The sequence below is a fragment of the Pleurodeles waltl genome, chromosome 7, assembly GCF_031143425.1.
Source record: "Pleurodeles waltl isolate 20211129_DDA chromosome 7, aPleWal1.hap1.20221129, whole genome shotgun sequence".
In the NCBI taxonomy this organism is placed as follows: Eukaryota; Metazoa; Chordata; class Amphibia; order Caudata; family Salamandridae; genus Pleurodeles; species Pleurodeles waltl.
Window position 1 is genome coordinate 1,512,349,294 of NC_090446.1, and position 12,498 is coordinate 1,512,361,791.

At 41.7% G+C, this 12,498-nt stretch overlaps 1 protein-coding gene across 2 annotated transcripts in view; it reads right to left on the bottom strand.

Annotated features, from left to right (window-relative positions):
- LOC138246607 (phospholipase A2 inhibitor NAI-like) overlaps window positions 1-12,498 on the bottom strand; it is a 55,392-nt gene that overhangs the window by 14,299 nt on the left and 28,595 nt on the right. For both annotated transcript variants that reach the window (XM_069201305.1, XM_069201306.1), the window contains exon 2: window positions 12,033-12,152. In XM_069201305.1, the coding sequence (XP_069057406.1) occupies window positions 12,033-12,152 (120 nt within the window). The remainder of the gene's footprint in view (window positions 1-12,032; window positions 12,153-12,498) is intronic.

A 12,498-nucleotide genomic window follows, 5' to 3' on the forward strand; every position in this document is an offset into this window, starting at 1 on the left:
CCAAAGATTTTCAGGGGTTACCCTGTTATGGCCTGGGTGGCCCACAGAATTGAGAGGCTGGGGTACTTCTTTTTTCCAAAAGAATTAGTTTCTTTCGAAATGCTGCAAGATACGTTTTGGATCCCTCAAAGGGACTTTTTAAAGTATTTGCAAATTAGGGATTTTCTGTACCGGAATGTGTGTGGGGGGGTGCCTGCGGTTTTCAGTAGTTGGAGGTGTTAGATCCCCTGGTTGGGAGGGAGTCTTGCTCCATTAGTCAACTTTATGCAGATTTGAATGCCCTCATCTTGAATGATTTAGGAAAATATATTGCAAAGTGACATGACATCCTGGGGGCGATGGAGAGGTCTTTTTGGAGTCATTGGAACTGGGGCATACTACCTTAATATTGCCAGCTGGGGCAGGACAGTTGGCATTTCCTGTCCTCGCACATGTTTGGTGGCTACTGAGGCCTTGACCACTATGGGGAAAGATCACAGAGTTCCTTCATGTATCTTTTGGTCTTAATATTGATCCGACCCAATTACTTATATTGCTGGAAATAGGCAATGACAGGGTTCCTTCGGCTGCTATAAGATTTGTATTTATTGCAACAGCTGTGGCACACCTGTGCATATCCTCTTTCAGCAGAGGCCTGCCTGACTTCTGGCTAACTTTAATTTCTAAAGGACTATTTATGAGAAGAGAGGCAGCAGAGCTCTTAAGAAGGTCAAAGCAGTTTGGTCACCATTTATCATCCTGATTTCTTTTGTCCATCTACATGTGTGGGGGTAATGTTTTATTAAGTGTGGGACGATTAGCTAAAATGATTGAAAATGGGATGTGGAAGCCATATGCCAAAAATTAGGCAATGGAGGCCTCGTCCTCCTTGAGGCAGTAATCTTGCAGTGCTTGGTTTATGTGTCGTCACTGACTGGCATATACGATGATATACGGTTGTATTGTTTCTGTTGTAAGAGCTTCTGCACTGTAGCTATTTTCTGTTTTAACAGTCTATTACTGTTTGTTGAGTTGTTATGGCCCTTCCAATGTGCTGCTTCTATTTTACAAAATTTATATAAAAAAATAAAAACAAAAAAATGCAGCACTAATAGAAAGAGGATGTTACACTGAGAAATAAAGATATTTCTCCTTGTTATGCCTCTTCTGGGAAGGCATATATTTTTGGCACATTCCCAGGGTCATCTGTCCTTTTCAATCTGAGATTGTGTAAGAAAACATAAGACTAGCATGGGCACATCCATGCAACACCCATTGAATGCCTCTCTTGTGCAGAGGAAGGCAACACATGGATTATATGTGATACATTGCTTTTCTCCAGATTTATTGACTCACGTCCCCCCTTCCCTCTCAACCCTTCCCATTCCAAGACCCAAACTACTCACAGACTCCCACAAAGTCCATTCTACACAAAGAAGCTAAAACACACATATATTTCACTACATATACTTTCCCCTTAATCCATTGGATGTGACTTCAGTTAATTTAAGCTGACTAACATTTGCAATCATTGCATTACTAACCCAAGCTTATTTTTAAACATTTTGCTAGAGCACATGGAGTATACTAGAATGCCATGTTCGCCAACAGTGCAAGTGCTTCATTATGATGGGAGATTTTGTGTTTTATAAAAAAGTGGTTTCAAATCCTGATTCACATCCTATAAAAATGTAAACAACCCAATAAAAAATGGATGTTAAAATGTTGCAGTCCTAACCCACACATACAGGTATTCTCGTCATCTAAAAGTGCATTAAGCTTCTCAGGCCTTAGAACATTCAAAGCCCCCTGAAATGTTAAAATAATTGGAGTAACTGGGCATTTGGCAAGGCAGCTATATACAGGACTCCCTCTTATTATCCAACATATATTTGCTGATGGTTTACTCTTTATATACCTCAGGTCAGACAGGCTTGATGTTCTTCTACATGCCTCTTTCAATTCACCTTTCAAGAGGTGAGAGGCCTCTGTCAACTTGAAGTTTACCATTTGTAAAGCCACAGCAGTTTTTCCTTTTCAATTCATGGCCTGCCTCGCACATCTGAAATATTACTAACAAGCAAGGGGGAATTTGTCACTTGTCGTAGCTTTTCCCACGAAATACTACGATCCACTAGATCAAAGGCTGAACTAAAGTCAACAATAAAACAAAGCATATTTTCTGTCATTTCCATTGTTTTTGCCACAGAGCCTACAAGCTAAAACTATGATCAACTGTTGCATGCCCTTGCTTGGAGCCTCCTTGTTCCATAGGGTAAATATCATTACCCTTGATCCAGTTCTTGAGAAAGATAAGAGTTACCCATGAGTACAATTTTGCACCAAGTCAAGGAGGCTTATCAGGCGAAAATTGCTTGTGTCATTTGTCTCCCTTTTTTATGTATGGGTTTGATAATTGCACCTTTACAGCTTGGTGAAAAAATACATGTCCTTATTATAGATACAAAAACCTTTGAGAAAAATGTTGCTCACCACTTAGGATTAGGCTTAATTACAATTGCCTTATGTGGCCCAGCTGCCTTGGTTAGATTTAGGGAGGCTAACGATTCTACTAAAGATTGTACTGAGAAAGTATCCAGAGATTTTTCCCCTTTCTTGGGCCAAGTTCCACTTGCAGTTGCCTCTCTAGCTTTCTAAATATTAGTTATGTGAGAGACCCAAGCATTTTTTGGAACCTTGCTCCTTACCGGAGGATTTGACTTTGTACACCCTTTCTGAACTAGCTTCCAGAATCTTTTCATATCCTTGTCCCAGGCTGAATACATCTTTAGTAAGCTTGACCTGTTCAATGGCTTCCATTTACTTGTTTTTTTGCCTTGTCCTGTAACATCCAAATACAGATATTTTGATCTATGATCCCTATGGAGCCCCCATGTCGGCCCATTCATGGCTGAACTAGTCTAGTTGTTTTATTATCTTGACTCTTCCCAAACGTAAGGCTCCTTTCTATGTTCAGGAAGGCATTTCTCCCAGATTCCTGAGCTACATTGCCTTGTACTATGTACCCTCAATTCCTTTCTTATTAAGTGGGTTACGAGTGCCTCTCCTTAGGGCCCTGGGATCCGACTGCAGTATACAAGGGGACTCCTTTTCCAAACCCTTGGCTCTTTCAACACAGCTTTCTTCCCTTGACTTACTCTTCTATTTTTCCCTTGGCTCTTTTTAGGTTGAAATGATTTGTCTGTGCCTCCCACTAGACTAGATTTCTGAGTGATATTTCTTACATTTGTCCCCATCCTAATAAGTTCCCTTCCATTTCAGCGCTACAAGCACACATTTCCAGCCCACCCATGATATCACCTTCTCATCGACATTGGCCTTCTTCTTGACACAGACATGGTTCCCTGACCTCTGCCCTTGAGCCATAGCCTCCTCATCATTCTGCAGAGATTAGGAGGCTAGCAGCCATATGAGTGTAGGCTTGCAAGAATTGATTGCCTTTAACTCACCAAAAATGTCTTTAAGTATAACAGCCTCCATTCGCAGGGACTCATTTGGAGCGCGGGATGATTCCAACATCCTATTCAATGTTTTCTGTATTTAAAGGAGTACATCCAGCATCGGAGATGGACCAGTCAATACAGACTCAATATTTGCTACAGAAGCTGCCAAAGTCTCTTGGTCTGCCCCATGATGGAACACATCTGCCAAAGCAGATGTAGCAGCCGCTATATTCCTGGGAAGCCCGTTACCAGGTATTTCTGTATTGCTTTTATTCCCCTGTATGCCGCCTGTTACCTCAGACCCTTCTTCTGAACTCACAAAGCTCTGAAGGGTGGAACATTCAGGGAGAAGAGGAAAGATGGGGGTGCATCATTTCAGGATTATTAATCTAGTCCAGAACCTCTTTTTTCTGAATATAAAGTCTCTCCAGGTGACCACCTAAGGGGAACGTCACTTGCCACTTTTACGGTATAATGAACTGCTGTGGTCCAGAAGTGTGTCTACATGAAGTCCTTAACCAACACTTCCAAGGACTTTGCTGGAGTGGATTGCACGTTTCTAAGTATTGGAGATGTGTTGGTGAGATAAACTCATGGGCAAGAGTGTCTCTGACTTCAGATGTATTAGCTATCGTGCCATCATACTTCAATTTATCAGGGGCTTGTTGCATCTTTTCCTTTGTGGAACCATCCTGGTCAATCTCATCAGAAATTTCAAATGTGCGTCCTTTTATTTGTAAGAGGAAAAAATGACAAAAAAGAATGAATGTGTTTTTTTTTTAGAAGGTTGCTTACCTTTTTGTTAGAAATTGAGTTTCTGGTTTGCTAGGGTATGCACCTAAGCCAGGCAGAACCCACCCACTATAGTCAGGGTGAGGGAGTTACACACCCAAGATAACCGCTACTCACGATCTTGGTAGCTTGGCACGAGAAGTCAGGCCTATCCCAGAGGCAATGTGTAAAGCGATTGCACAACACACACATTACACATGATGCACTGTCCCCACCCCAAAGGAAACACAACAACAAGTTATATACAAATATATTGTATGGTACACAACATCATTAAACCAAACACAACATGTCGGTAATACCCTGCTACCCAAGCAGTTGCCAGAACGTTACACAATACTGTTACTCTGCAGAAATCAGCAATAGCAATAGTCACACATAACACACAGGTTACTCATTATTCTGCAACATGAGCAGTAGTCAGAAATGCATCTGTCATAAAAGTATCATAAATGCCCATAACAGGAACATATGATAAGTCATGAAAACATATTTACGTGGCATGCCCATAAAAGAACATTGGCAAATCTATGACACATAAAAGAAACAAGTTAGCATACTGTGCTGATAATGCTCATTCAAAGTACCTGTTTTATATGTGAGAAGCACCTCCAGTGCCACAAGGCAAATAGGGCTCCCTGAGCTCCTTGTGCCAAACAGGGGCCGTTTTATAGTTGGTAGCGGGGTGGCATGCACCCCCTCCGTTTTGATGCACCAAAACAAGGTTATCCACGGACTCTGTGGGCCCCTTGACACAAGAGGGGAAGGGGCCTGGCAGTACAGGGAGCCTCTGTTGAGGCTTTTCCTCCCAGCCGTGGGCCTCAACAAACAAAATAATTGCAGCTTCACACTCCTCTGGCAACAACCGTGGAGAGAGGGAACTTACCCTCACCTCCCCTGCGTCCTGCTCTCCGGGTGGCCCTGGGATCTGGAGGGGACCTCCGATGAGGTGTTCCTCCCTCCAGGGGCCATTGATGTGCACTCGCCCGCACCCGATCTGGTGCGTAAGTGTCTCCTCAATCTCCCGAGCCGCAGCAGTGATTAGGCTGGGGTTGGAGCCTGCTGGTGCCCTGGGTGTGCTCCTAGGAGCGTGCTTCGCCCTAGAGGCACAGTCAGGAGCGTGCTCGCTCCTCTCTTTGCCTTGCAGTGTCCCAGCTTCAGCCACGCTCCTGGATTTGATCCTGATAAGCCGCCCGGGTCATGGTGGTGATTCTTTTTCCAGCTGCAACCCGAAAAAGCGTTTTCAAGGTGATTCGGAAGACGAGCCAATGTGCACCCAAGGCGCTACATAAGTAAAAAGAAGCACTCCTCATGTGCAATGCAGGCAGGTGCAGGGGTCAGGGGCCATAGCACCCAGCCCCTGGGGGACACAAAAAAGGGGGAGCACAGGATGGTATGGCCCAGCAGCAGGCCAGCACAAAGGGGATGCAGTCAGTGTCAGTTCCTCAATGTGACCCAGCAGGTCACAGGTCATCACAGCAGCAGCAGTCCAAGGCTGTTCTTGGTGAGCCCCTCCAGCATCATTCTGTGTCCAGTTACAAGCATGTTAAAATCCAGAGTGTCCCCAATTGTACTTAAATTCAGTTTTGCAAGGGTTTAACAAAGAGGGGAGAGGAGGTTCCAACTAGTTACAACTGGTTCTGGGAGTGCCCCCTCTCTCCTCCAGCACAGGCTCCAAACATCAGTTGGGGTAAACAAGACCTTTGTGTGAGTCCAGGGCACAGCCTTTACAGATGCAACTGTGCCCGCTTCCCCTTCTCTCAGCCCAGAAAGACCATTCAAAATGCAAATTCACCTCTGTGATACCTATACCCTCCCTGTGTACAGGCTGTCTGAAAAGTATGCACAAAACCCAACTGTCACTCTGCCCAGAGGTGGATTGGAGTCAAGCTGCAAAACACCAGAGTCATAAGCACAGAGAAATGCTCCCTTTCTAGAAGTGGCATTTCTATAATGGTGACAAAAAATCCACCTACACCAGTGAGCAGCATTTCCCATCATCATTACAACCATACCAAACATGCCTACGCTACCCCTCATAAATTAGGCAGTACCTCCAGACATAAGACAGGGCATTTCCAATGCAATCCTATGAGAAGGCAGCACTCACAGCAGTGAGAAATGAAATAGGCTGTTTGTCACTACCAGGACAGGCCAGGTAACTAGTCACATGTCCCACCTTCTACATACATAGCACCCTGCCCATAGGGCAAGCTAGGGTCTACCTTGGGGATGACTTACATGTATTAAAAGAGGAGATCTGGACCTGGCAAATAAGTTTAGATGCTGGGCCCTGGAGCAGCAAACTGTGCACCCAGGCCCTGCGCTAGCAGGCCTGAGACAGGTTTGAAAGGCTACTTCAGTGAGTGGTGTAAGCAGCACTGCAGGCCCAATAGTAGGATTTAATTGAGATAAGCAAAAAGGGGTTGGAGGGACCGGGAGATTATGTGGTCCAGTGTACAGTCTCCCAACTATAATACTATAAATAAAGGTACACTGTTCCAAAAATACTCTGACTTCCTAGGAGACCTGAACTATCAGGAGCAAGAGCCCTCATGCATCACAATGGATGACAAGCATCATCATCGGGAAATGCTCCTCACCAGGCCGGCTCTGAAGATAAACTTTTTTTTAAAGTTTGCTGCATGGCTCCATCCACTGTTGCCAGAGCAGTGCCTCAAACTTTCAATGCATTTACAGAAACTGTCATGACAGTGCTTCCCATAAATGAAAGAGAAGTCTGCTGGGCCTTAGGAGATCTCAAAATTTGTCTTTTAAAATTTTAGAAGTGGGCTCTTGTGAACTTGTGCTTGCTCTATGTTTTACTTTTATCTCTCTTACATTTGGGGTGGTTGTGTTCCCTAGCATTAATGACTATATTGTTTTTGATACTTTCCCTCCCATAACAAGAATTTTAGTAAAATAAAGTAGATTCCCAATTCATGTTTTCAGTGCCTGTGCTATCCTGGCTGTATGTGTATCCCACGTGTGAAAACAATTGTTTGCCTTTCTGTGATATATTTTGCTCTTTCTATAATTCTGTTTGAAATTAACATATTTTTTTAATTATGTTGAAAACATTACTTTTGTTTGATTCTTTGTGTTAAACATGCTTTTAAACCTATACATTTTAAATGTGTTATTCTTTGAAGTTGCACATGTGTTTCTATCCTTGATATTTGATAACTTTGAGATTTAGTTCAGGTGGCTTTTTCTTGTGTGTAGGTGAAACATTGTTTGTTTTTTATGTTAGTAGTTCAAAAAACAAGTTTGGTTTCTTTTGGGAGATGGTGGGTTTGTAGTATTAAGTTTGACAGATAGAGGTTCCTTCATTGTTATAAATGGGTTTATTTTACATACTTTGAAAGTGACTTTGCTAGGTTCTTTGAGTCTTTTATTGGAATTTTCAGCTTTTTGTGCTTCCTTTTGGTTGAAGTTCTTTTAATATCTAAAGAGTAATATATTTAATAAAGTAGAGGGTTTAGTTATATATTTGTATTTGTATTTGTAGATACACATTTTGAAAATGTGTCATGTTAAATTGCACTTGTTTTAATTGTGAAGGTGGCTTCTTATTTTCTAAAGTCTTCCCTCTGGCCTTTCTTTGTGGAGTCTGGCAGAATGTTGTTTTCTCCTAGTTGTTAAGGTTGTTCCATAAAAAATAGAGAGGTTTTGTGTTTCTTGTATTGTTTCATTGATTATGTTTGTAGTTAGTTACATTTTATTGGCTGCTTTGTGTTTAGTTTTAATTGTTTTCAACTATGACCCTATGTGGTGCATACTGATTAGTATTTTATTTTGAGCTGTCTACTTGTTATATTTTTTTATTAATATGTGTTTAATATTCAATTTGTTAGATGTATTTTAAAGTGTGTTATAATATTTATTTTTATAGTAATGTGTTTTTTTTTCATTCATAAGAAATGTATGGCCGTGTACTAGGGCATGAAGGGTCTTCTTTACCCATCAGGCACAGAATTCTTGCAAAGCAGAACAGGGTGCTTCAGGAGCAAAGGTTAGTGCATTTCTTCAACCATCTTGCCAGGCCAGGCATCTCAGGCTGCAGTAGTTAGTGCTCACTTAAGCAATTTCCATATCCAAGTCTTTATAAAGCTTCTCACACAAAACTGTAAAACAAAAGTTGCATACAATCACGTACCCATACCTTTTTGTGTCATGGACATATTTATATTATTTTTCTTCTTTGCATTTGATACTGGTATTGTTCTTGGAAACCAAGAGATAAAAGGATGGGTGGAGCTAATTGCATCTGACCCAACACTGTATTTAACTGTTCATTGCACAATCGCTGTAAATGGCATGTAAGAGCTAATTGTTTTTTATGTGCATTATGCCACTTTAGTTCTACTGCTAAAATGCTTGCTAAAAAATGAAAGTGAAAGACAATAAGTGAACAGGGTGGGTAAACTACTTACACATCATGGAGCCGAGGTAATATTGCTGTTGCTTGAACTGTATCTTCTATTTCTTTCAGTGCTGTCTACTGGATCCACCTTGTGGTTGCAGTTACTATTTGTCTAGTGCAGATGTTCAGTTTTATTGGCAGTTTTTTGCTATGTGGCTTCCTGTGCTGGAAGTGATTTATGTAATAAAAACCTTTGAAGTGATGTTATCTGGTATCTACTTTATCCTTATCAGTCTAATCGGTACAGGTGTGTACGTGTGCGTTCATACCACAGGTCCATTCAATTAGATGTCTATTTGCTGACAAGGCAAACTGCTGTCAGAATTGCACTAGTGCATAGTTCTGTAGTCCTGGTCTCAAGACTAGAATCCCTGCTGAGAGGTTATGTTACTGCACCATTAAACATATATCTTATGTTCTGTGAAATTCTAACCCTGCCATTCAAAAGTATAGCATCTTAAGCAGTCGGGTAATGCTGAATTAAAGGAACAACAGTCCAGCTATGAAAATCTGGTAGAACTTAATTGAGAAAACATGATCCATGCTGATTTATGTTGAGACGTTCTCACACTGTCAATTTAAAGTTATAACAGTCATGCCAAGACATAATTCAAGTTATACAATGGCTACTGTTGGGTGTTGGATGTGCTGTCCTGATAACACATTCAAAGAATGTCCATTAAAATGAGAAGTAATTATACTGTTCCAATTAAAGTACAAATGTCCAGTTAAGAGGCACAACTAGCGTGCCACGAAAACCTCCAGCTCTGCTTTATATAGTGTTCAATGAATATTCCTTTGCAGTTATAGCTGCCCTACTTATGTTGTCACATAATATAAGCCATTGAATCAATGGGTCTTAGTATGCTTTCACAAGATATGGGTATTTCTCTGAAATGACAATGTAAAATATTACAACTTAACAGTAAGTTTACAGCTGCAGAGACACTGCAGACATGGCAGAGAGCTCAGCGCATAAAAATATAGGACAGGGCAATAATTTTATGTGCAAAGTTTTTCGCCTCAACTACAGTTGTAGACTTATATTAACTCGTAGTTTGTGAATACCAAAAGAGACATAGGGCCTCATTATGAGTCTGGCGGTGACTAGGCCCCCAGACTCACGGATGTTTGTCGGACCACCGCCAATGCAGCAGTCTGAACGCCATATTACAACCCCTGCAGTCGGGCTGCCAGGGAACTGCCAGGATCAGAGATCCCAGCAGTCTGAAGGTGGTAGCGGACCAAATCCGCCAAGGTAGTGCTGCCCTGGGGATTACGACCCCCTTTGCCACCAGCGATTTCATGGTGGTACCACTGCTATGAAAATGCTGGCAGAGAACGGCCCCCTGGCCAACACCCTTGCTTTGCAGACAGCAACATTGCGAGGGTGCTGGTGCGCGCTGTGCCTTACAGCATTGCCGCTGGCTTGATTTGAGCTGGAGACCATCTGTAGGCTGTTTCCTGCTAGGCCAACGGGCGGATACTCAGGTTTCTGCCCACTGACCTAGCAGGAAACTCATAATGGGCTGGGTGGGAGGTAGCCTGTATGGTGGCAACCTCCACGTCAGACATTCGCCATATAAACCGTCTGCTGAACTCATAATCAGCCCCATAGTTTGTGAATACCAGAACAGTAGTAAAATTACCACAGCAAGATTCAGGCCTGTCATGTTAATTTTACAAGAGGATACAATCTCATTTGTTTTTGTGATTAGGATTTTGAATGAAATGTGCAAAATGCACTGAACAAATCCCCCTGTGGGCATGAGTGAATCATCCAACACATAGCTACTACTTCTCAGGGCAATGTTGCAAAAAGAAGAAAAAAATCAAGCATTGACAAAGCAAATAATTCTGGCCTTAATGTGCTGTGATACAGTGTTACCTGCTACATGACACTGCAAACTGTGGAAATATAAATCACAGCTACAGAAGTCAGGGAGAGAGGGCCAAACAATATTATGTGCATTTCAATGCATGCACGAGGTATCCCATTAAATATATTGAAAAGAGGGGGAAAGAAAGAGCCATTTCTTCAGTGGAGCAACTCTTGCTAACGTATCAGAACAAAAGGATCTCTGATGTCTGGCAAAATAATATTATGATCTCATTTGGTTATTTCCTCGATTTATAATTTATTTTGTTTTAATTAGTTTTTTATCCTCTACAGGTAAGGAGCACACTTTATTTTAATGTAAACCCTCATCCACCCGGATTACCTCTTGATCGAATGCCATACCGGAACTGGGAAGATGTTACCAGTAAGAGACATGTGGGCACCAGATGGTAATGCCAAAAAATGATTGGATTAGAGGTTTGGAGGGATATTTGTTGTAGAAGATTAAAAACACCGGCCTGGTAGGACACTAAGGGGCATACTTACAAGAAAGTGGCTCCTCAGATCTGAAGCGCCACTTTAATTGCATCGCACTGTTCCCCCCTAACGTCACCATGTCAGTGTTGTATTTGCTATACAGCACACCATGTCTCATGGTAGCACAACAGTGTCATAATTTATGATGCTATTGTGGTGCTTTGCTGGGTTGGTGCCATGAATTATGGCGCTAGTCCAGCAAAGCACAGGGAGGTCCATAGATTATTATGGGAGTGTCACTTAAATGCCTACCCTGAGCAGCCATAACAATTATAGCAGTGAAATCTTTTTTAGGCTTCCCAGCATGGGAATGCCCCTCTTGCATATATTATACCTGGCGCAGGTATAATGTGGTGCAAAGGTTTACAAAGTGGCATAACGCATGCATTGTGCCACTTTGTTAATATGGCGCATGGTGGGGGCCTCCTTAAAGCCTCCTTAGTGTAAAAAGAAATGACGCTACGACAGCACAAGGAGACCCTATTAGTTTTATTCAAGTCTTCAGATTCAAAAGTCAAAGTGGTTTCAATGGCCCCTATTTCTATTAGTCAACATGTTTCTGGCCACTCTCCCTGTGACTTTCATCATGACTGAGGAAAATAAATCCCTACTACCTGTCTGAAAACATGAAATTACTTCAATAGCAACATGTTGATGCTGCACACAATCTGCATGCTACAAAAAACACATCTCACACAATTGGTAGAGAAAAATTCTACAGAGTTGATAGAGAATTCTTTCATACATGTAAAGAAATATAGGCTTTGTCCCATGGATCCTCTAGTGGCAAAACAAACCTGTAGTCACACTAACATCAAGGTCTCGTCCAAGTGAATTCTACTATACCCAATTACCACGGCATCCCATTATCTCACTTGTCTCAATATCAATATCATAGGTTGTTAAAATGTATTTAAAAGAATATGACATCACAGGATGTATTAACATCATTCCTATATGAAGCAAAGTGGTATGTCCATTGCAAATTACTTACAGGCATTTGATCTTACTATAGAATGTTCACAAGTGTCCATATTAGCATCGCAGGTCATCATCTTGCCATTACACATGGTTGCATTCCTACTGGAACATACTTCACAAATCAGTGAATGTCCTAAAAATAGAGAAAAATCCAAATTATGAGTTAAACCAACCTTGATGGAATATTTTGGTGCCAAATTTCTTTGCAAAACTGCTTCACATCCAAGGATATGTGCACTGTTTATTTGACAGTTGAACTGGCAATATATTGGTTAAAAATCAGGACTCATCCTGTTATTATCAAATTTTAAGCAGAGCAATCTGATAACATTATTTCACAAAAGTGGGGCTCACTTACCTACGTACAAACCAAGCGTATGACTGGCAAGGTGCTAACAGTGCAGTGCTCTGTGTAAGGTCACAGGGATTAACTACAGAATGTATTTATAGGCACACATCTATGGAGGGACCAGACCATC